We start from the raw sequence: 24,558 nt of genomic DNA, 5'->3' as shown, positions 1-24,558 counted from the left end.
GAAGGGCTGTGTGCTGCTTTGGCCCGCAGGGACAGCCTGTCAGGTGGCTGTGGAGAAAGGCTTGTGGCTCAGACAGGGGCTGAAGGCTCCAAGACCCAGGCCACCAGGATCCCTGGGACTTGGGCCCTCAAGCGGGAAGAAGCTGGCCTTTCCTCTCCTAGCGGGGGGCGGGGGGCAGGTTCCCCGCCTCTTGAGGAGGAGGGTAGGAGGGAGGAGTTCAGCAGGGCGTGTCGCAAGTAGGAGTGCCGGGCGCCCCGTGCGGGGGCCCCCTAGGAAGTGGATTTAGCCCGCTCCGGATCCAACCCAGCTTCCAGGTTTTCTCCCGGCCCGGCCCTGCGTGCTCCCGCCTGTCTCGGGCTCCCCCCCACCCCAGTGCCCGCCCCCTCCCTCCCTAGGGCCGCCCCGCTTGGCCAAGTTTGCGGAGCCTCGCTGCGCGAGCCGGGCCAGTCAATCAGCCGCCGAGCTGAGAAGGGCACAACCGTGCGGCCGAGGGCAGTGAGCTGAGCCGAGCTGGGTGAGCGGAGCAGCGCCGGGTAGCCGGAGCCCCGCGCCAGCGATCACCCGCCGACGCCGCCCACACTCTGCTCTCCTGCGACGCCTGCCACCTTCCCTTCCTACCCTGAGCCCCTCCGCCCCTAGCCAGCTGACCCGGGATCTCTAGCCTTTGGAGCCCCGAGGTCATCGGTCCTCGTCCTAGTTCTCTTGGGTCCCGTGCCCAATCCACGCCTTTTTCCTTGTACCCCACCCTGGCTGGGCGCCTGGCACGGGGGACCGTTGCCTGACGCGAGGCCCAGCTCCACTTTTCGCCCGCTTCTCCTCCTCTTGCCCTCCTCCTCCTTTGCTACCAACTCCAACTCCTCGTTTCTCGCTCCACTCGTGAGTCCTTGACTCCGCGCCTCTCCGCCCGCTCCGCAGCACCGCTTCCCATCCGGTCTCATTCTGTCCCCCAAAGGTGGGAGCGCGTCCGCCCGGGTCCGTACCATGGCACGGTTAGGCTTACTCGCGCTTCTCTGCACCCTGGCCGCGCTCAGTGCCTCGCTGCTGGCTGCGGAGCTCAAGTCGAAAAGTTGCTCGGAAGTGCGACGTCTCTACGTGTCCAAAGGCTTCAACAAGAATGATGCCCCGCTCTATGAGATCAACGGTAGGTGGGAATTCTCCCCCCATTACCGAGCGGTGGGCACCCCGGGAAAGGGACGGCCTCCCACGCCGCACCAGGTAGCCGAGAAGGAGAAACCGGCAGGCGGGAGCCAGCTCCGGCGCGGAGCGGGCACCGCCAGTGGAGGGGCGCCGCCGGTTTGTCCAGTGCCACTCCGGTGCTCTGCTGCTCTCCCCGTCCCTCCCCACCCTACCTCCCCAAGTCTTCTCGGTCCCGGGAAGACACTAAGGACTCTGGCCCTCAAAGTGCGTGGCATGGGCTCTCTTGCCTTTTCCGGGTTGAATTCCTTACTGGGCTCCCCGCTTTGTTGTGTGGGTGACTACGAGGCCGAGTGGGGGCGGGGTGGGGGAACCTCCTGGAGTTTGCAGATTCCTTGGGGCGCAAAACGTGCGACTTGAGAATAAGTGGTTCATTGACGTTCTCCTAAAACCCCTCTCCCCGCCTCTCTTCCACGGCTGACACAGTGCTGCAAGGCTTTAGAAGTCACCTTTAAAAAGCGAACGACCCCCTTTACTCTCCACTCTTCCAAATCCTGACTTGGGAAGTCTCCAGCTTTCCGGAAGGTGTTGGATAAGAAGGGTATTTCCCTCCCTTTTTTCTTTTCTCACCTCATTTTAAGGGTTAATTGCACTTTCAGTTACAGACCTTTGAAAGGACTGATTACAGGAAACCTGAATCTCAGTTTGGAGATGGTTATGCAAATGAAGATGGCTTTGCCTCTGAAAAAGTTCACCGGATTTCAGCGCTGGGGGTGCGTGGGGTATTTGTGGAAGCCCTCCTGGAGCTCTGGGGAGGCAGTACCACGGGTACACCCTCCTCTCCTGGTCGCGAGGTCCGAGGCCCGCCGGTGGCAGTGCCTGGGCGAGCCCTCCTTCCCTGTTGTACTAGATTTTCGCAGCTGCCAACTGTTGCGCACAGCCCTGCGGGTTGGCGCCCGAAGTGGTACAGGTTGCTTGTTCACCCCAGGGGCTCAGAAAGAACCACGAATCTAACGGGCTGTTGGCCAGCTTAACCTAACGGAGGAGTTAGAGATTCAAGCCCCAAAGGCCAAACCTCCATTCCGAACCTTTCATGGAAGTGTGCAGAGTGCGTCTTTGCCTCGCCGCCGCCGTACTGGTTGCCCGGGTGGGGCAGGCAGGGGGCCAGCAGCCAGTAAAGGAAATACTGTAATTTTAACCAGGCGCTTCCAAAGGCTTAGGAAGACTTGGGGGTCATCTTTTGGAAGAGCTATTAATAACCTTGGAGATTAAGTGCAGTCATCAATTACATATAAATTACAAAAGTAATTGAGGGAAGTTGCTGGGCACTTTGAGAGTGTAACCGGCCTCGGTCTAGAAATAGAACTGAAGAAATTGTTGGTAGTAGCCCAGGCGTCCACTGCACCTTGGCAGTTGTCAAGTAACTCACACGCTACTGATGAAAGGCCGTTTGCCCTTCAGCAGCCTGTCTTTTTGGGAGCTCAAGTATGTCGTCCCAGCCTCATGATTTTATTGGTTGTAGCGCTCTGAAAAGCCCCCTTTCTTTTCCCTCTTCCTCCTGCCCTGCCAGTAAAAGAGAACTGAACCAGCAGTCTCCAAAGCTTGGGGGCTCTGCAGGTCAGACCTGGGGTCTTTGTGCCCTGCACAGTTTGGGCCTGGGTGCTTCAGAGATGATTGCCGTGAAGGTTACAGTTGTCATTCCCACGTTCTGAAGGGAGGCATGCAGCTATGCACTTAATGGGAAAGTGACAGGTTTCCATCTGCTCCTGCAGACAATATGTGCCTTTGAGATGGACTAGAGGCATTTCAGGAGTGGGCTAAGAAATCACCCCCCCCCCCCCAGTTTCTTCAGGTTTGTGGTGTGCAGTCTCTAGAGATGTCAGGGCATCTTCCTCAGCCAGCATCTAATGGAAAAGGAAGTTGGAAAGGTGTTCAGGGACACTAGGTGTTCCCTTGGATTGTCTTCAGCTCTGGAAAACACCTGAGGTACATTTTTGCATAAATGTCTATCTGGACCCCCACCCCCCACAAAAAAAGATAGGGGAGTTATTAGTGACCAGCAGCAGGAAATGGAAGCTAATGTGCTCACACCCAAAACATTTTATTCTTTTTGTCTTGTCCTTCATCTCCCTCCCAGGGCTGCTGCTTTTATTTCCCCTTTTGAATGACCTACTGGACCGCATTCTCCTGAGGAACAAAGGAAGTGCCTTTTTAGCTGGAATCCTTGGAAGACCACCAAGGACTTTAGCTCATGCAGTGCAATTTCGCACCACTTTCAACAATAACAAAAATGCATGACTGAATGGCTCAAAAATGTGGAGTGTTAGAGGCATTCATTTGAGTCTAGGACACTGTCACAACACAGACAGACCCAAGCAAATACCTTTAGACGGCCCCCGGTAGAGAATTAGGGTAATCTTTATCATCGCCCTGGCCTCTCCAGAGCACATTAGCCTCATCTTGTGTGGACTATCCTCAGATAATTTTGACCACTTGGGGAGGCAGTTGTGGGGAAGTCAATTTAACGACTTGGGTTCAGCCTAGGTCCAAATGAATTAGATGTCAAGCACTTTATTTGGGAGAACTAGCTATTTTCTTCAAAGCCAGAGATGATTTTATAGGCAAAGTGTTGCAGTGTCTAGGTGACTAGTTCATTGACCGTTGGGCTAATCCAAGTGTAAAGTTTCATTTGGAAAGAATGGTGAGGATTGAATCCAGGGTTTTGTATGTGCTAGGCAAGTGCTCTACCACTGAGATATCATATCCCCCTTCTTGAAATTTTATTCTTGATAGCCTTGCACTTGGCCTTCTAGAGGTCTTGGACAGACTTGGAGAAGAAGAGATGTCCTGAAGGACTCTGAGTTCTAGATCGTAGTTGGGATGATGTGATCTTGATGTGTTCTCAAGGATGTTAGAGAACGAAAGTACAAACCTACCAGGGTTTTCAAGCGAAGTCCTGCATTGCCCATGCTCTTGACTTCCATTCTTTCCATTTAATGGCCAGTCCAGATGCTGTGATCAAAAGCATCTGTAGCAGCTTTCATTGGCCATATCTTTTTGGAGTGCCTGCTATGTGAAGTATTCTGTGCTCAGCATCACAGAGGCAACAAGAAGGGCAGGAGATTCACCCCCCCAAAAAAAACCCCACCTTCCTGGTAGTAAGGAGATAAGCCATTCACACATACTTCAAATGCACTAAGAAGTGTGATAAGTGCCATGTGAGTAAGATGAGAAATGTGAACTTGGGAGTATCTCAGTGGTAAAGCATGTGCTTAGCATGTGCCAGGCCCTATGTTCAACCCCAGCACTAAAATAGAAAAAAACAACAACAAAAAAACAAAACAAACAAACAAAAAACAAGGAGAAGGGGTTGGGACTAGAGTATCAAATAGTTAATGATAGTTTGTTAGTATAAAATAATACGTTATCTAAAATTCTAACTATTTTATTATGATATGCAACAACTAGCATTAATAGCCTGCTGGAATTGTCTTAAAGATTGTGGCATTTGGTTAGAAAGAGTATTGACGTGTAAAAGGTCCTTTTTCACAGTAACATCAATGATACCAAGGAGAACTTTGTGCTGGTCACTGTGATCTTGGAGTCTTTGTTTCCTGCTCCATTTATCTTCATGAGCATGTATCTGGGAGCATGTACCTACACTTGAAAATGCTTGCATGTGTATCTCAAAGGATTCTGGGAATTACTTATGTTATGTTGGGACAGAGTGGGGAAGGGAAGGAGAGAGATACTGAGATTTTACTGTAAATGAGACAAGATTTGTGTTGTCCTCTTTCTGCTGAGTTGGACTTTTGTTGTTTTATTTTGAAACAGGGTCTCATGATGTAGCCCTGGCTGTTCTGGAACTCACTCTGTAGACCAGGCTAGTCTTGAACACACAGAGATCTGCCTGCCTCTGCCTCCCAAGTGCTGGGGTTAAAGGTGTGTGTCACCACTGCCTGGCGTGGGTTGGATTTTGTTACTGAATTTGTGATCTCTTAACCTATCGGCATCATCAGTTTGACTCTGTGTGTTTCATCTGAGAGGGTCTTATTGAGCCCCAGGGCCTGTGTCTTAAGTATTAAAGCAACTATCATCTGGGTGTGCTCAAAAAAGAACTTAGTAGCAGTTCTGGCTTCTGCAGTTGAATCTCTTTTAGAATGTATAAATATAAAATATTTGATTCAGCGTAATTACTATTTTCCTTTTTTATTTGATTCACATCAGGTTGCATGCAATTTCAGGATTAGCTGGAGACTAGATTGAGGAAAGAAAAAGGGAGTTTTCTGTTTTTTGAACATCAATGTTAATCTGAGTTAGTTCAAAGTATCTTTCTCTGGCTCCCCAGTAACATTAGCTGTTTTATGTAGCACAAGGGTTGTTCCTATATATGCTCACTGCATTTTGACCTTATAATAGCTATTGTGTACTTTCTCTTGGCTCAGCCTCCTTCTAAGGACTTAGTCTCATTTAAAGGCCACAACTGTCATATGCTGCCAAAATTATCACCTCTAATTTACTCATAGAAAATGAGATCGGAAGAGCTTAAGAAATACATTCATGGGGCTGGAGAGATGGACAGCTCAGTAGTTAAGAGCATTGGTTGCTCCTGCAGAGGACCTGGGTTCCATTCCAAGCACCCACATAGGGCCTTATTATCATCTGCAACTCTAGTCCCAGGGGATCGGACGCCCTCTTCTGGCCTCTGAGGCACCATGCATGCACATAGTACACAGACATGCAGGCAAAACACATAAAAGTCAGTAAGTAAAAAAGTGATTAAAATAAAAACAAATTTCGGAGTTCTGCAGATAGTGAGTGGCAGAGGTAGGATTTGAACCCAGGTCATCTTTGACCCAGCTTAATATATGCACTATGTTGTGTAGATGATTAGACAGAAAGGTACATTCTCTAGTCCCCTGGGGGTTTTAGATATGTAAGATAGGCAGCATTGCCCGCACACTGCAGTGGAGAGGATCCAGTTACATCTTCAACAGGCAAAGTGTCAAACCCAGACAGAGACAGTATAGAGTGCATAGAAGAAGGGATGAACATTGTTTTCTGGACCATGGGGAGCAGTGAGGGGTCCTAGGGAGGGAAGTGGCATGTCTTAAGTTGTTTTAGAAAGATAATTAATGACACTTTGGAGTTAAGGGTTGGTGAAGCAAGAGATAAAGGTGGGAAGATCTATTAGGAGGCTATTTAAATAGTTAACTGGTCTAGCTTCCACTAGTCATCCCTTTCTGGGCTGACTGTTGTCAGCTGCTTTGAATGGAGTCATGACTCTGCATTGAGAGCGTCAATGGCTCCAGGTATCTTAAATCCCCCTGTTTTGATTGAGTCACTGCTGAACTCTCCAGGGTTCTGTGCCCTCTTCCTCCTAATCCCCCGCTGGAACCAGAACTTTGTGCAGAACTGCTTTGTGCTCTGGTAAACTGCTTGTACAGACACGTATGCATCATCTTTCCTCAACCAGAAGCTGCTCACAGGCAGATACCTCAACTCCACCTGGCATCCTCTGCCCAACAATAATGAGTATGGTACAGAATTAAACAAGTGAGGGGCTCATGCATATGGGTCTATGGCAACAGTGATGTAATGGCATTATACTTCCATAGTATAGAACAGTCCCATTGGTCTGCTGTACTCCCAGGAATCTTGGACCTAAACACTTTGGAAGTGGGAAAACCAGTAAATTCCATGATATGTTGATGGAAACTGGAGAGCATTTTTATGCTTTGAAGGAATAATGCCATTATTAAACAAGCAAGCATTTATAGGCACTTAAAGTTTTTCACATTTGTTTACTTATTTGTGTATGTATGGCAGTAGAAGGGAGTAGGGTTTGGGGTGCCTGTCAGATGTGCCCGTGAGTGTCAGGACCCCTTGGGAGTGTTGGTTCTCTTCTACCTCCATTCAGGTCACAGGATTGAACGCAAATGGTCAGACAGGCACCTATATCTGGTGAGCCATCTCATCGGGGCCCCATTATAGAAAATTTTAGGAACTATTCAGAATTGTGTTTTTCTTCATGCCTTGAGATAATAACTCTTTAAGGAACAGAAAATGGAGGTGGTTATGATTCTACACTCTTAAGAGTACATTACAGTGTACATGAGTTACGTTTTTACCAAAAACTAAACAGAAACCCCTTAAGTTTTGTCTTTACCAAGTATAATAACACAGGCATAAGAGGATCGGACTATTTTATACAAATAAGCAGATACATTAAAATGTGCACAGGTAAGAGCCAGCATCTCCAATTGCACTTGGTGAAACATCTGCTGCTTCCTCGAGAGAACATGAAAGTGCAGAAAATTCATGAAGCGATTCCATCCTGGAGGGAATTTGAAATATTATATTTAAGTTCTGATGCATTTAATTTAGCAATCTGGTGGGAGAGAGAAAAAAATCAAAGAGATCCATCAGCCAGGTATTCGACTTTTGAAAAAGAAACTCTAACAAATGTTCGAAATTAGGGGAAAAATTGAATGGAAGAGTTAAAAACGTCAATAACCTCCAGGAAGCCTGGAAACTATGTAAAAACATCTTATTGGAAGCCCAGATAAATGTGTGCCAGACATCAAAAAGACCAGCTGCTTGGGGGAAGAAAAGAGAGAGAGGGAGAGAGAGAACCCGGCATGACTAACTGGCAGAGTAAAAGAAACTGCTTCAGAGAAAACCGTCTCACAAAATAATCTCGGTCAGAAGTCTACAGGTATGGCGAGGCAGGTACAAACTGGAAATGAAGTGGGACAAAAGGTCATTGAAGGCAAATCTTATGAGGTAGATTGAAAAATTCCTCCATGTTACTATGATGGTGAAAAGAGTAGGTGTAGTTCAACTTTTCAGAGGAAAAGCAGTATGGTTTCTTTAAAGGGATATCATGTCTGATTAATCACCCAGAGTTCCTTGCCAGGAAAAAAATCATGTGAGGGCTGCCTGTGTAGTTCAGCGTCAGAACACATGCTTAGCATGCACGGAGCTCTGGGTTCCATCTTCAGTATTAATCAGTCAAGCAGTTAATCCATCAGTCAATAAAAGCATGTGGACACAGGGAAACACACGTACATAATTTAGGTTTTAAAAAAGTTATGCAATGGGATACTGGGGCCGAGAATACTTAGAAAGTCTATTTACTTTGGGATAGGTAGGGATGGTGGTTTATTAAAGATGGGAAATTAATTGAGGGAGAAAAAGCAAGTCTAGTGCCCTAGGAGAAGTACTTGGAGAGGACCTGCTTTCTTAGAATGAGTAGTTATAGCCTAATTCTGTGACAAATTTGTTCTCTGATACTTTTGATGACGTTTTTCATTCTTTGAAAAGGTGGGCTAGTATTAGAATGTAAAATTTGAATTCAGAATTAGATTAATGGTTGTCAGTTTTCATTGTACTGTAGCATCATTTGGGGGGTGGTTAAAGCATACTGATGCCTGGGTACTACTCAACAACATAATCTTCCATAGTGCAGCTAGGTCATGGCTGGCTGGCTGACTTACCCTCTTTTTCTCTCTCTTTCTCTAGTGTGCTAGGCTGGGTACTCTACTCCTGATGATATCCCCAGCCTTCTTTTTACTTTTTGTTTTGAGACAGGGTCTCACCAAGTTGCCCTGGCTGGTCTTGAACTCACTCTGTAGCTGAAGCAGGCCTTGAACTTTGAGTTCTCCTGCCTCATCAGTAGTAGCAGGAATTTCAGATTTGTGCCAACAGGCCTGGTTGATAGCCTGTGTGTGTGTGTGTGTGTGTGTGTGTGTGTGTGTGTGTGTGTGTGTGGGTGGGTATGTGTGTGGATGGGGCGGAGGGGGGGGAGAATGTGAGTGTGAAGACAGGGTTTCTCTGTGTAGCCCTGCCTGTCCTGGATCTCACTCTGTAGACCAGTCTGACTTCAAACTCACAGAGATGCGCCTGCCTCTGCCTTCTGAGTGCTGGGATGAAAGGCATATACCACTTCGAGGCAACATTTTCTTAATGATTATCTCCAGTTGAAAACCACTGCCATTGATGATGTCTAAGGTCTTTCGCATCTCTGAATTTCTATGATTTTGAGATTCTGGACTTTCTAATGAAATTGGCTCAGATAAAAGCTTTCATTGCAACACTATGCATACTTGCTTTAATTTGGACTAATCTGGGGTTAAGTCAATGCCTATTAAACTTGGGGAAAGATATTTTAAATTCAAGGTACGAGCACAAATCACAACCATTGACTCTTTGCAAGTAGAGGCATAGGGACATTGAAAGGACTTTGGAGAGAATTAGGGTGAATCCAGCCTTCTTTCATATATTGATTAAATGTCAGTATGCTGGTGATATTTCTTCTCTTTCTCTTTATTGGTAAAAGAACCCCAAATCTCTTTATTCCCAACTTTAATGTCCTCTTTGCCATGTGTTTATTCTCTTCATGGATCTTATCAAGGAAGAGAAGTACAGCAAATCCCTGGCCTTCTCCCCGGCACGACCATCCAGACCACAGCTGAGAATGTGGGGAAGAGGTGCACAAAGCAAATGATGGCGAGTGACAGCTGCCGGAAAGCCTATGCATTCTGCCTGGAGAAAAGGCCTTCGGAACTTTTCTCATTAGTGCTCACTGAGCAGAGCACTATGCTAGGTTCTGGGGATTACAAGAGCTGTAAAACTGGAATCAAGCTTTTGAGGTATGTCTGTTAGGTAGACAGATTAGGTAGATAGCATTACAGAGGAGAAGATAAAGGACTTGATTATCTGCTTCCCTATCCTCTAGCTGATGAGTTGTTGCAAGTGTGCTGGCTGGGAAGTAGAGGGTGTCACAGAAAGGGATTTTTGAGAAACCTAAAACTCGACATCTGATTGAAGTGCAGTGATTAGTGTGAAACTGGGTGAGTGGCCAAAAGCTGAACACGGTATACACACAACTGATCTGGGCCCTTTGATGCCTTTTCGGATGGGGTGAATGCCTAGACTGGAAGCACCTTTGTTTGTTTTTAAGATTTATTTTTATTGTTTTAAATTGTGTGTATGTGTGTTCCTGTGAACACTGTGTAGGTTCTTGCTGAGGCCAGAGGTGATGGTTCCCGTGTGGAGCTGGAGTCACAGGTGGCTGTGAGCCACCTGACATGGATGTTGGGAAACAAATTCCTGTCCTTCAAGAGCAGTATGCACTCTTAGCTGCTCAGCTTAACTACTGAGCTGTCTTTTCAGGGACCCCACCACCACCACCACCACACACATCCTTTCCACCTTTGTGGGAGCTAGTGTATTTCAGGACAGGAGCCTTTGTGTCTGTTATGTTCTGAGATGGAAGTTCAGAAAGTACACTTGAGAGCGTTGTGAATGAAAACTCTCAAGGCAGTGGCATGGGAGGGGGAGTTCAGTTCATTAATACTTTTGCCTGTTTAGAATACCCAGTATCGCAGCAGTGCTGAATCAGTGAGGGAACCAACGTGCTCCTTTGTGTCCCTCCCTTCCCCATCTCCCTCTTTCTCTCGCCCCACTTTCCTTCTCCCTTTCTCTCTCAAGCAGGCCTTTTTTATTATAGTTCGGGATGACCTGAACTTGCCATCCTCCTGTCTCAGCTTCCACAGTGCTCCAATTCCAGGTGTGCACACCACCTTGTCTGCTTTAGTGTTTGTATTTTCAAAAGAAAATAGGTGAAAAGAGCAGCTGATAGAGCCCAGGGCAGAGCGCTTGGCCAGCACGTGGAAGGCCCTGGCTTTCATCGCCAGCACCCCACCCCTCAATCGACTTAGAGACTGTGTATTATTAATTTAGTGACTTGCTCACTTGAGAGCTCTTGGCTTATGATTTTCTTCCTCTCCAACTTCTCTTCGAAGCCCTCTAGAACACTCACCTTATATGAATTGCCTGCTGGGCCCAGTTTGGGAAACAGATTCTGACCTAAAGTCACGAGAGGCAAGAAAACCGCTGACTCCCAGTTAGGGATGACAGGTTTAAATATTTGAAGATTGGTTTCTCTCTTAAACATTTACCAAACTTAAGTAAATGGATAATAATAAGAAATGTTGCAAGTTAAGGATACTAGTTTCTTATCCCTGTAGTTATTTGAACCTTTAAAATAGAAAGTCCCCTTTGCCTTGTTAGGCCTGATTCGAGAGACCAGACCCGTGGGCTTGTCATACCAGGTGGCCCAGTGGTAGGTCCTTGAGGAATATTTTGTGGCTTAGAAATTATTAAAATTTTATACTTCTTTTAGGAATACATTTTTTTTGGTGGTCCTGAGGGTGGTACCCCAAGGCCATGTGCATAACTACAAGGCAAAGGCTTTGTATCACTGAGCTCAGCTCTCACTCCGGGAGCTGACATTTCTATTCAACCTGTACCATTGTTTGGAGGGTTTTGTCTTCCCCCAAGTTCATAGGTTGCTATCCTAACACTCCACATGCTCATGGTATCAGAAGGTAGGGCTTTTGGGAGGGAGTTGAGCCTTTTTGAATGGGGTTAGTGTCCCTTTTAAAAGAGGCCTCGGAGAAGTCCCTTGGGCATGTGTTACATGAAATTAATAGTGAGAAACCTGCCATGTGTGAACTAGAAAGTGGACCGTCACGAGACACCAAACATGCCAGCACCTTCATCTTGGATTTCTTAACCTCCTAGTGGTGCGAAATCCTTTTTTTTTTTTTTTTTTTTTTTTTTTTTTTTTTTTTTTTTTTGCTGTTTATAAGCCACCCAGTCTACTTTATTACAGCTACCTAGACCTTGGTGTCTAAACGAAACAGGGCAAAGCCAAGTGTCTTTTTATTCCTCCCCACCTCGAATGTGGTGCTGTTCTTTGGTTTGCTCTGGGGCGAGACAGCACAGCATTGCACGTGGTTTGCTTTAATCCCGGGAGACTTCTCACAGTGTCTGCTCCAGAGCGAGCAGGAACTCCCTGGGCTTGCAGAGGGGCTTTTAGATGCTCCTGTCTTTGCTCCTGCCCACCAGGGCCTCATTGCCCTTCTCCTCCTCAGGCTCACATCTCTCCTTCATCTCAGTCCTGCTCCCCGCTCCTTCTGTCAATTTCGTCTTGTTGCAAGCCTCTTAGAGCCTGCCTTCATTCTGAAGCGCCCAACTTGTGTCTCCAGGAGTGGCTGGAAGTGGTTGCTTTGCACTATAGAGCATCCCTTTGGTCCCCCAAGCCCTTGATGTTGGTCGGCATCCCAGCAAGCATGGACCCCTAGCGTAGTTTTTTTTTCTCCTTTACTTATTGTTTCTCTTCTCTCACCCATTTGTCTCTATTGAGTGTTCAGTCTGGTGTTCAGTTCAGAGACAAAAACAAAGCACTCTGTCCTTGCAAACAGCAGTGTAGAGCATGTGGTTGGTAGCTACCACTTGCAATGGTCCAGTCTGCGTGGGCGTGTCATTTTTCTTGGCAGTCACTTCACAGAAGTCCTTTTTTATTTTTATTTATTTTTTGGTCTGTGCCAGAATAGGCAGTCATTACATTCTTTACAATTTATGGTGGGATTATTATCTACTATTGTCAAATTGCATTAATTATAGACTCTTTCCCTGTGCTAAGACTTTTAAAAAAACAAAACAAGACCCCTTCTCACGAGTGTATCTTTACAAATTGTCCTTCACAGTTGCCCCTTCTTCAGGGAAGTTGGGTTCATGGAAGATGTCTCTTTCGTTGAGGGAGAGGGAGGGATTGAAATGAGTTCATTTTAAACGGAACTTGAGTGAAATGCCCCCCACCCCCAGCTTGCCACATGGTTAATGTTTGGCCTTGTTTACCCTCAGTTTGGTACCAACTGTCTTTGCTCTCTTTGCTGCCTCAGGTCCACTGGGCCTGGATGCCCTTGGGAGAGACTGTTCCCATGGGAGGGAGGTAATTGATCATTAAGCCGTCTGGCACTCTGAGGCCACATTCTCATATTCAGGTGCAGAGGCAAAAGAAAGAAGGAACTTTCCTATGTAAATGTCTGCCTCCGTTTTCTTACGGTCTGAACAGAGATTTCAGTGACTGGCCGGGATGTTTCTCGTGTAGATGGTTCTCTTGTGGTATTTACCATTGGGCCCTGTATTCTAGATGTGTCTTGAACCTACCTTCTTGGAATCTCACGCACTACCACGCTGATCCTGGTGCCTATCACCTCTTGCTTGAATTCATTAGTGGCTTATCACCAATGCCCTCGCTTTCAACACAGAGCCAGTGGGATCCTATTTTTTTACACCTAACCCAGGTCACATGACCTCTCTCTCAAAAGGCTCCAGTGGGAGACAGTGAGATAGCTTGCAGGTAACAGCACTTTTTTTTTTTTTTTTAAACCAAGCCTGATGACTTGAGCCCCATCCCTGGGACCGTATGGTGGAAGGAGAGTAGCAATTCTTGGATGTAGTCCTCTGGCTTCCACGCGTGCACCATGGCATGCACACCAGCATCAAGTACATACCCCAAACAAAATCAAGTCGAGATAAAGGTTCTAGCGGCTCTCCACGCTTTCCACTCATAGGAAAAATCAGAGCTTCAGGAGCCTTATAGGGGCTTCCCATCAGAATTCTCTTGGTTGCCTCTTCTTGCATGTTTCCCTTTCTTCTGTGATGCCCCTGGCTCTACTCTGGTCACACTGTCTTCTCTCTCTCAAGTCCCCAGGCAGAGTTGGGCCTTTGCGTGTCCTACCCTAAGCCCCCACACATGCTAGGTAAGTAATGTACCATAGGTTCCACCCCCAGACTTTGTACTTCTTATTCTCAGTGCCTAGAATAGCCTGTAGCCAGAATACAGCTCACCCCCTCACAAGTTTGAGGGCTTTGATCACTTATTGCTTCGCTAGAGAAGCTTTTCTTGATTTGTATATAAAATAGGAAAGCACCCCCTCTCCTCCCACACACCACAAGCACACATTTTGTCACGCTCCCTCTCTGCTTTCTTCTTTGCGCTATCACCATCGAACCTTGGGGTAGGGAACTTGGCCTCTTTGTTCACTGCCTAGCACTCAGTGTCTTTAATACATTGCCTGGCACTCAGTGTCTGTTGAATGAAGGCATAAATGAGCATTCTTTGCAAATGAACTGCCCAGGAGAAAGCTTGTGGTGGGTATGAGACCATATACAGATCTTAACCTTTTTTTTTTTTTCCTAGAAAGGGTTACTCAGGCTGAGGATTCCATCACTACTGAGTTATCTGTCCACTGGCAGGCACTGAGATTAAAGTAGTGACAAAGAGAGAATTTAGCATGATACCTCACACTCTTGCAGCTCAGAGAAAACACTTGACTTGACTATTTCAGACCCTTGAGTCTCTTCTTATTTTCTAGGAGTCGTGCTTTTACATCATCACAGGCCGCCTGCCACCTCCTCCCGTGTACACAGCCTTTTGTGTTTCTGACAGTGAGTCCTGAGGCCAGTTGTAGAATACTTATCAGAGCAGTGCAGAGTTACAGACCTGTTATCAAGACTCAGAAGGGACACTTTTTTTTCTAGCAATACACTATGGACCTCTTATTAGATGCTTGTTGGATTTGCATGGGTACTAGAAAAGAAAAGTTAACTCTTGGGTCACTTTTCCAATGTGCTCTGGAGAGTAACCAGGGTATAAACACCTCAGCCTTCAAGTGTTTGGGAAAAGGCAGTGTCCACTCTCACACCATGGTAATGAGCGGCTCAGAAGGATGTCCTTTAGTCCAGTAATAATTGTTAGAGTACAGTCCTGGCTCAGCAAAATATGGATGGAATCTTCCTGTCAATTAGTAACTTTCCTCTTTAAGCCTTTTATTAGTGGTGACCTCCTGTGCAGGATGCCTCCCAAGAGGAGAGGAGGCCCCTGGCCCCTGGCCTGGAGAGCAAGTGCAGAGGCTGGTCCCAGAGATTAGGATGGAAACAAACGCAACCCAAGTGATAAGTGTAGCACTTGCCATGACACAATGGGAAGCCTCATGGCCTTGCTCAGACTGGGCTTTTTCTCCATTTCAAGAGGTTTTATTTTTTAATTTTATTTTGTTTTATTTCATTTCTCCTTTTTTTCTATTTCTTCTATTAAGATTAAAGGGCTTCAAGTATGCAAAATAGCTACAACTCCTGCTACATTTTTTCCCAGAAATTTTCGATGAATATTGTGCATAAAAATCCATCCTTAGTTGCCGATTTCTTCAGAAATTCCAAGTCCTAAGGAAATGGTACCATGTATAGAGATACCAGCTTGTGGGCAATTTTCCTTAGAGTCACTCACAGCATTTCCTGGTTACAAGCAAATGTTTTGGGCTAGCTGCTCTTTCCCGACTCTCCTGTTCCCAAGAGCTGACCACAGGGAAATGACAAAGGCTGAGGTCCCAAGCTCTCCAAATGATGCAGAACCCTGCCAGCGTAGTCATAGATTGGATATACCAGTTTGTATTCAGAGGGACAAGTTGTTGCTTCATGATGACAGCTAGAGTATACCCTGATTTCAATACAAATTCAAATGTGATCATTATGGTCTGTGCCCTATTTAAAATACTGCTATTATTTTCAAGATAATTTGTCCAAATCAAAACAGAAGTGTTTTGCTTTTTACAATTGAGTCTTTGAGATGGTTCTTGGGTTATGAAGTAGGGTAAGCTGTGGGAGTTCATGATAGCGCAAAGCAAACCTTATCTAACTTGAGCTAAGGGTAAGGGATTCATTGTGTTTCTTTTGGTTTAGATTTGAAACAGAGTCTCATTATATATCCCTGGCTGGCCTGGAATTCACTATGTACTTGGCTGGCCTCAAACTCAGAGATCCACCTGCTCTGATCCCAAGCACAGGCACTAAAGGTGTGTGCCAGCACACCAGACTTATTTTATTTATTTTTTTTGGATGTTTATGTGTTTGTTCTGAAAAAGAAAACCATTTATGTATTTATTTTTTGGTTTTCAAGACAGGGTTTCTTTGTGTAGCCTCAGCTGTCCTGGACTCACTCTGTAGACCAAGCTGGCCTTGAACTCACAGAGATCCACCTGCCTCTGCCTCCCGAGTGCTGGGATTAAAGGCGTGCACCACCACCGCCCAGCAAAAACCATTTATTTTTAAAGCACACAGCATTTACCACTTTCACCCGTGAACTCTTAGTGTCTGTCATGGAGCCCTGATCATTTTCTTGGTTGCTTCTGAGCTTCAGAGTTGAAAGAAATACAATGGGATTGGAGGGGGAGAACATTTACTATCCCTGTTGCATATGTAACAAGAAGGGTTTGCTAATCAAATGGATGATGTAAATATGATATTAGAGGGTGTTTAATGTCCACAAGGGAGACTTGTTACAAAACACTTCAGAAACCATTGTGCTAATTTCAACAAGTTCTCTGTTTATTTTCCCTTATTTTGTGGTGTGTGTGTGTGTGTGTGTGTGTGTGTGTGTGAGAGAGAGAGAGAGAGAGAGAGAGAGAGACAGACAGACAGACAGACAGACAGACAGACACGTGGAGGCCACAGGATGGTGAGGAATGTGATGCTCCATCACTCTGTCGTAGTCCCTTGAAACAGAGTTTCTCATATCCTGAAACTTTCCGGTTTCAGCTCTGTTGGCTTGCCAGGGAACTGCTTGTTTCTGTTCTCCTCCCCCCAGTGCTCGGCTTATAGGCATGCATAGTGATGCTGCCTTTTTTCTTTTACACTTAGGATTCAAACTCAGGTCCTTACGCTTGCAGAGCAAGTACATTTTCCCACTGAGCCATCTCCCCAACCTCGGTATCTTTGTTTGTAAAAGTAGATCTCTAGTTTACTTGCCATACTTTCTGGAGTCACTGTGTGTGGGAAAGTGGTAAATCTTCATTTCCCTAAAAATACTGTATGGTTCATCCCATATTCATTCCAATTACTCAAATTTATGGCAGGAATTTCTGTAATTGACCATATTAATATGAGAGACTAGTGGTAACTCTGCTGCTAGGACAGGATATTTGTTTTCTTTCTCGAAGTCTCGGCAGCTGTTGCACAGAGGAAAGCAGCAGGGAAAATTGAGACGTGTTTTTAATATGAGGGGACTGTAGTTGATCACTCAGGATAAAAGGAAATGATTGCTTTGGGCACAGTTATTAATTTCAGAAATGTCTTTGAATGCATGCTATATGCTTGAATATTATGCCAATGCTTTGTGGCTTCCTAGGGTGACATTTAAGAAATAGAGATTTAGATCCTGTGTTTTGCCAAATATGAGTTGCCTCAGGTTTTGGAGTATTTTTCTTAATTGATTATAGAGAAGTTTTCATCATTTTCAACAGTTATTAGAAGTATGGTCATTAAGTTATGTCAGCGCTTGTATTTTTATAGTTATATACTTGGTCATGTTAAAGAAAGTATTGCCTAAACTCCAGAAGAGGTACCCAAGGGATCATTAATTTGTCATGATTTTTGTATTTCAAGTATGATAGTCATTTCATGAAATAAAGCATACTTTAAAATTATTTTTATTAGCCGGGCGGTGGTGGCGCACACCTTTAATCCCAGCACTCGGGAGGCAGAGCCAGGCGGATCTCTGTGAGTTCGAGGCCAGCCTGGTCTACAAAGTGAGTTCCAGGAAAGGCGCAAAGCTACACAGAGAAACCCTGTCTCGAAAAACCAAAAAAAAAAAAATTATTTTTATTTATTTTTGTTTGTTGAGACAGGGTTTCTCCGTAGTATAGGCTTGCCTGGAGCTCGATATGTAGCCCAGGCTGGCCTCCAACTTGAATTAGCCTTTCCTTACACAATTTCTCCTTAGTGTGGAGGATACAGTATGAGCCACCATGCCTGGCATACCATTAATTGAATGAAGACAAAGGAGTGGGATATTTAAATTGTAATAAGTGTGCATTGTTGGAGATTTTTCTCCCACACCACCAATCCCTGGGCTAGATTCAGGCCTCTAAGACAGGTGGCTTTGTGCTCAGGGCGCTTTCCAAACTGCTGTAACCTCGACCCGGTGCTTCTCATCTCCGACACCTTGCTTCTCTTCCTTCCTTTCCTAATACTTGTTTTCTTTTAATCAGTCAATATTGAATTTTTTTTCCATTTAAAGAAAAACAAGAAGAGACTAAAATGATTTCATCAGTCTTCTAATTGCTCTGCTAATGGAAATCTGTTAGTTCTTCAAACATCACGGGTGTAGTTTTAAAAGGAGCTGGTTACTGATCCTTGAACCATATGTATTTAATTAAAAAAATTCTTGCAGGACATGAAACTTTAAAAAAAAAAATCACATCTTTACCCTGAGATTTAAAATAATCAATGAAAACCCCACCTGCTTAAAATTATTTTAGTCATATTCAATAGGATTCTTACAATCATAATGAAAATTGTTATTTACGACAATTATTTTGAGTAACAATAGATGGCATTCAATGAGCATTCATTTTAGATCTAATTTGAATACATTATGTGGATTGGATTAATCCATTTAATGCAAATAGAAAATACAAAGAGGGAGAATGGAGGAGAGAATTTCAGATGGAATAGAGAATTTAAAAACCACAGCTATTACAGTAAATGAACCCTGAGTTCCCAGTTAGCTGAGGCAAAATAGGACACCCAACTGCTTATGCTTCCCCCCCCCCTTATCTGATAAAAGGAAACATAACAGTTCTTCACGCAAGATACTTTCTTAGTGTCGCAAATCTAGAAAGAATTTATTATGGTAGGTTCTTTTGTAAAGACATTAGACGGGGTAATAATCAGTGTTGTCAACGTGATTTCACGTGGCCATTTCTTTCACTGATCGCCCATAAAACCCAAAGAAACAACAATCAACTCAACCAGGCTGTCAGGTCTGTGCTGTCGTCATGGATCTTTAGACTAAACAGGCTCTTCCTATCTTTAGTGGTAACTGTGTCCTTTGTGTCTGTGGGTTCATATCTTGTAGTCTAGGAGCCAGAATTTTCCTTCTGAGTAGCTACCGACACTATAAGAAACATAACAGCAACCCTGTGTGATTCCTAGAAACCTGAAAATACTTTGTTTTCTTCTAAATTTTCATCATGAAAATTCAAGAAGCTGTGTGCCATTCATTTATTGCTTTCTTTACAAACAATTTTTTGAGACACAGTTTCTTTGTGTAACAGCTCTGCCTGTCCTGGAACTCTCTCTGTAGACCAGGCTGACCTCGAACTCACAGAGATCCGCCTATCTCTGCCTCTGGAGTGCTGTGCACCACCACCACCGGGCTCAAGAATGTTTTAAATTACTTATACTTAGAGTTTCCTGTATGTTTGTGTGTCTGTGCAATATTCATGTGTGGAAGTCAGAAGACAACTTGGAGGAATTACTTCTTCTACCATATGGGTCCCAGGGACCAGACTCGGGTCATCAGGCTTAGTGTCATGTGCCTTTACCTGCTGAGTCACAATGTCAGTCCTTTCTCTCTTTCTGATTAAAAAGAATCCTTTTAAGGTTAACTCATTAAAAAAAGATTTATTTACTCTTCTCTTATGTGCATAGGTGTTTCATCTGCTTGTGTTTCTGTGCACCACTTGAGTGCCAGATGTTGACAGAGTTACAGACAGATATGTGCCACCATGTGGAAGCTGGAAATCGTACCCCAGTCCTCTGGAAGTGCTCTTAACCACTGAGCCATCTCTCCAGCCCCTAAAACCATTTTTTTTTGCAGTTTTGAAAATGGAACCCAGGGCCTCACGTATGCAGGCCCCTGCTCTGCCACTGCCCCATGAGAGCTAGAAAGTGGAATGAATGTGGGGGAGTCAGACGGCACCTTCCTTTCTTCAGATCTTTGTTTCTTGCCAGTCCTGATTAATAATTATGCTCTCGGGACTTTGTACCTGGCTGCAAATGTTGTCACAGTGCCATTTGGCCTCTCCAGATTATGGTTTATGGCAAGTCACATGTCAGAGGTTTTGCAGTTGGAGATATGCTAGAGGAGCGAGAGCGAGGAGGAGTCACTTTTGTGCCTGTGTCTTTTTGCTATCACAGTCTGGCCCTGTTCACATGCATATGTTTCTCTATGGTTTGAACTGCAGGACAGAACAATCTGGTACATCAGTGTTTTGTTTCGCTTCCCCTTGTGCTAGCAGTTGAACCTTAGGGCCTCACGTGCTAGCCAAGTCCTGTACTACCGGCTACATTTTCAGCTCACTTCTGCTATTTCCAAAGTGAAATTATAAACATGTTTCTTTGGCTACATCCAGGCAAAACTTCCAAATGGCTGAATAATACTCCCTTTTTTTTTTGTGTGTGTGTGTGTGTGTGTCTTGTGAGGGTGCTGGAGGTAGAACCTGGAGCCTTACACATTCTAGGCAAGTGTTCTCCTTCAACTCCACCAAGCTTTTTGCTTTGAAGCTGGGACAGAGCGATAATCACCTTTATTCCTAACTTAAGATTTATGGTCAAGTTCCTTACTTTCAGAAGATGTTAAAGAAGAAAACTTGCCCTGGGCAGAAAGCCTGGTCTACAGAATCCTCTAAGTTCTTCAGAGTGCAGGGAAAGCAAACGGAAGGAAATTTGAGTGTTCACCCAGGGAATGAGTTTCTGAGTTCAGGTGCCCCTCCCCCAGCATTTCCCAGATTGACCTTCCGTCAAACTCTTGCCAGGAACCTGCATCTCCTTTGGTTTCTAAAAAACCAAGTTTAGCAATATTCCCAGAAACAGCTAAGGCATTTACTGCTGGAAAGGCGGCTTAAACCGGCAGGTGGGTATCCCCAGTTGAAGGGGTAGTGCCTTTTCTCTTGATTTTTATCCTTTGATCAGAGAAAGGTTTCCCATATGTCTGAGTGCCTCACTTAAAGACGAAGACTGTGAACAAACAATCAAAACCCTTTCTGCTTACATTTGTCATCTGAACAGAGCTTCTAGAAAATACTGACTGCTAGTGTTTCTTAAAAGAGGGGCTCATCTTAACCTTCTACCTCCCCTCCTACTTCATTACAATGAAGTGATTCTTTGACTATTAGTTGTGAAATGGATTAATTCAGCTTCGTATTCTTTATTGAAAATAAGTCTGCCCAGCCTAGTGTCTGTGTCTGGTCAAAGGGCGTTTCCTGTGTCATGGGCTTCCATGGTCTGTCTGCTTCAAGCTTTGTGATCGAGAGGGTACAGTCTCGCCTTTTAAATCGTCTGCTTCATCTTTCATCTTTCAACAGGTCCCGGGAAGAAGCCATCTAACAGCCTCTTGGCAGCATCAGTTTTTTGAAAGATCCGAGGAGGCTTGTTTTATTTTGACAGGTGGCCAGTGAAAGAGGTGCTTACAGGGTGGGGTAAAGGGAGGAGGGGCAGAGAAATGGAAGGAGAGAGAGCGCAAAGGTTAGCTGCTTCCTTGGGGGCAGACTGATATATGGGGAACGAGTTTTATATTCTGCTTTTCCTTAGAAAAAGACCGACTGTGCCCATTGTCAAGGGTATCTGGGCCTTTGCCCTGTAGGCGGGGACATGCCGAATGGAAACTGATTCAGGACATATACAAGATACACCTGTGTAGATTAGTTTTCGTGAGGAACAGGGGTGATGAATCATTCGAAAGGTAAGTGTGTGTATCAGGGGGAGTGGATAAGCTGCACAGCCTGGGACGGGCTGTCAGGTAGTCTCAACCCTGGTGTTCAGAAATCACCTCCCTAGAGCATGGTTTCCCTCAGGCTTGCTTGCTTTTGTCCATCCACCTGCACAGGTAGAAGAATGACTCTTGGCTGCCTGCTGAAGCAGTGATGCATTTCATTGGAGCTGGATGTAAGCTCCCATCTCTTTGAACCTTTGGTGCTTGATATCACGCCTAGATTAGCACTAGTAGGGCTAAGGGGCCTTTGTGAGAATTAGAACCATGGATATATTCCTGTACATGTTATTCTCAGTACCATGCCATCCTCCTGTGTTAGGCTGTTTTTTGTCCCTCAAGTCTCCGTAACTTCTGCTGAGCCTTTGTTCACTTTCTGTCTTAACTGCCTAGAATTATGCAGTGCTGTTCCAGGGGACTTACAGAGAGAGTTTTCATTTCTCTTCTTTATCGTTTCTTTTCTTTTTTTCTTTCTGTTTTTTCGAGGCAGAGTCTCTTTTCTTTTTTCTTTCTGTTTTTTTTTTTTTTTTTTTTTTTTTTTTTTTTTTTTTTTTTTTTTTGAGACAGGTTTTCTCTGTGGAGCCCTGGCTGTCCTGGAACTCACTCTGTAGACCATCAGGCTGGCCTTGAACTCGCAGAGATCTGCCTGCCTCTGTCTCCCAAGTACTGGGATTAAAGACATGTGCCACCACTGCCCTGCTAGAGTTTGCTTGTCTATTCCCATGCCTCCTCTTTGTTCAGGAAGCATTTTTTTTTCATTGTTGACTACATTACATTTAATGGATTATAGCCTGTTAATTAAGAACAATATGTAAGGTTCAACTCCATTTGAAGAATTAACCAGCAGAAACCAAAGAAGCTACAGCAGTATGTAACTAAAGGATGTAGGATCCAGGCAATTTTTAAAGCAAAGCCTCTTTTCTTGTTCTGTCCTAGTCCTGACCTTTCTAAGGATAGAAACAAGGAGCTGAGAGCCATCCACATGGCCTTTTGTAGGAAAACTGTTGTAACAAAGACCTTGAAAAGACAGCCATCTGCTGAGGCAGAGAGAGCAGCACTGTGTGTGAAGGGAGGTTTTTGTGTGTGCCATTTTTCAGAATTCACTGTAATGTATACAGCACTCATTAGGAAAGGTGTTTTAAGATGCAAAGTGAAGACACATGTCAACAATAATCATAAGAAGAATCGATCAGATTAGAGATGAGTTTCTAGAAACTTGACAGTGTATATAGCATTTAATCCTTGCTATTGAAAAAATGTGGAAGTTTCTTTTTTGTGTGAATGTGTGTTTTGCCCCACTTGTGTGTCTCTGTACTCCAAGGAGTGCAGTGCCCGGAGAGGCCAGAAGAGGGCATTAGATCAGGAATTACTGACATTTTTGAGCCACTATAGTGGGTGTTGGAAATCAAACCTGGGTCCTCTGGAAGAGCAGCTAGTGCTGAGCCATCTCCTCAGCCCCAACTAGGACAATTTTTAAAAAATTATGTTTTATTTTGTATGAGGGAGTATATGTATATGTATATGTATAGGTGCACATATGCCATGGAGCATGTGGAGATCAGAGGAGAACGTTCAGGAGTCAGTTTTCTTTTTCCACCATGTGTGTCTGGGGGATTGAAGTCAAGTCTTCAGGCTTGTTGGCGAACATCTTTCCCGGCTGAGCTGTCTCACCTGTCCCTTTTCTGTGCTCTGGGCCCAACTTCATACTGCTTTTCGTGAACCTTCTGTGAAATGGCCTCTTCTGACATATGTATACTACCTGTCAGCACCCTCCCTAGTCTATAAGTACTTTCTTGCCTCTTCTCACCCCCACTTGTCTTTATAACTTATCGTAGCAGTTACAACGTATACTGTAACAGACACACATCAGGATATCACAATACAGGAGGAAGAGTCTTGGCCTGGGAATTGAAGATGAAGTGCTTGCCCCCTGGCCACTAACCAGCTGGAGGAAGGACATGCAGCATGTCTTCCTACCAGACCTTGTTCCTGGTGTTCGTGAAATGCGGGCATTGGGCTCAGGTATTAGGAATATCCTGTCCAGTTCTACTGTTCTTTGTCTCACCGACAAGTGTGCTGAGAGCTGATGAGATGATCTGGAGAGAGAGGGGGACTAGGAGGAAAACCCCTTCCTCATTGCATATGTATTCTTGAATACAATCAAACCTTGAAATGAGCAGTTCTGGCTAACTGGGCTTTCTGAATGGTTTTTGTCTCCTTCCCTGCTGTCAGCTGTCATTCTGGGCTGGCTTTTAGCAATTTCTGTCCCCCCTCCTCCTTGGCTGCATCCCTTGTGGTCTTTGGAACCATAACGTTAAGCTTATCAAAACTCTGTGTCATGTATGCGCATATACATTGTGCGGTGAGGGCTGCTTCTGTTTCTCCAGCCCATGGATTTTGGCTGATTGGAGCCTTTGGGGACTCGTTTTTAGTTTCAGATAGGTAGTGTGCTATAGGTTAGCCATTAGTATTGTTAATACAGTAATTGAATAAAATCAGAGGGGAATTCATAAAGACAAGTGGGGTGTGAGAAGCAGCACTTAGACTAGGGAGAGGCTGATGGGTAGTATACGTATGTCAGGAGAGGCCTTCTTTCATGAAAGATCAAAAAGGCAGTAGGAAGAACTGGGCTCAGAGCTTTTGGAGACAGCTGGAGTCCATTCTGTAGTTTGGATTCTAATAAGCAGACTGGCTGGGCTGTGCCTCTCTGCTCAAAGTTGCTCTCAGCCGGTGTGCTCGTCTGGCTGAGCCCTGGGATGTTGGATAAGAACTTCCGAATGGCCATGGAGATCCTGCTCTTTCTTTATTTAGTACCTCACCTCAGGGTGAATTTGAACTTGTCTACTCTTTAAAATGGTTGAATGTTAAGGCGTTAACATCCAGAAAGGCTCTTCCTATACAAAATTGAATGCCAGTCACAGTCATTATTTCCAGAACAGTCTTTCAGATCAAAAATCCAATAGGTGTATGTACGCCTAATCTGTGGACCTGGCCACATATGTCTTCTGTGGCCATAATAG

General features: G+C 44.9%; 1 protein-coding gene across 1 annotated transcript in view; it reads left to right on the top strand.

Annotated features, from left to right (window-relative positions):
• Positions 1-430: 430 nt before the first annotated feature.
• Positions 431-24,558, top strand: part of Gpc4 (glypican 4) — a 113,602-nt gene continuing 89,474 nt past the window's right edge. The window contains exon 1 of the mRNA XM_059250672.1: positions 431-1,141. Coding sequence (XP_059106655.1) covers positions 982-1,141 — 160 coding nt within the window. The 5' untranslated portion in view covers positions 431-981. The remainder of the gene's footprint in view (positions 1,142-24,558) is intronic.

This window comes from Peromyscus eremicus, chromosome X (assembly GCF_949786415.1).
Source record: "Peromyscus eremicus chromosome X, PerEre_H2_v1, whole genome shotgun sequence".
NCBI lineage: Eukaryota > Metazoa > Chordata > Mammalia > Rodentia > Cricetidae > Peromyscus > Peromyscus eremicus.
The sequence above is the reverse complement of the archived record's forward strand: the minus strand, read 5'-3'. Positions and strand labels throughout refer to the sequence as shown.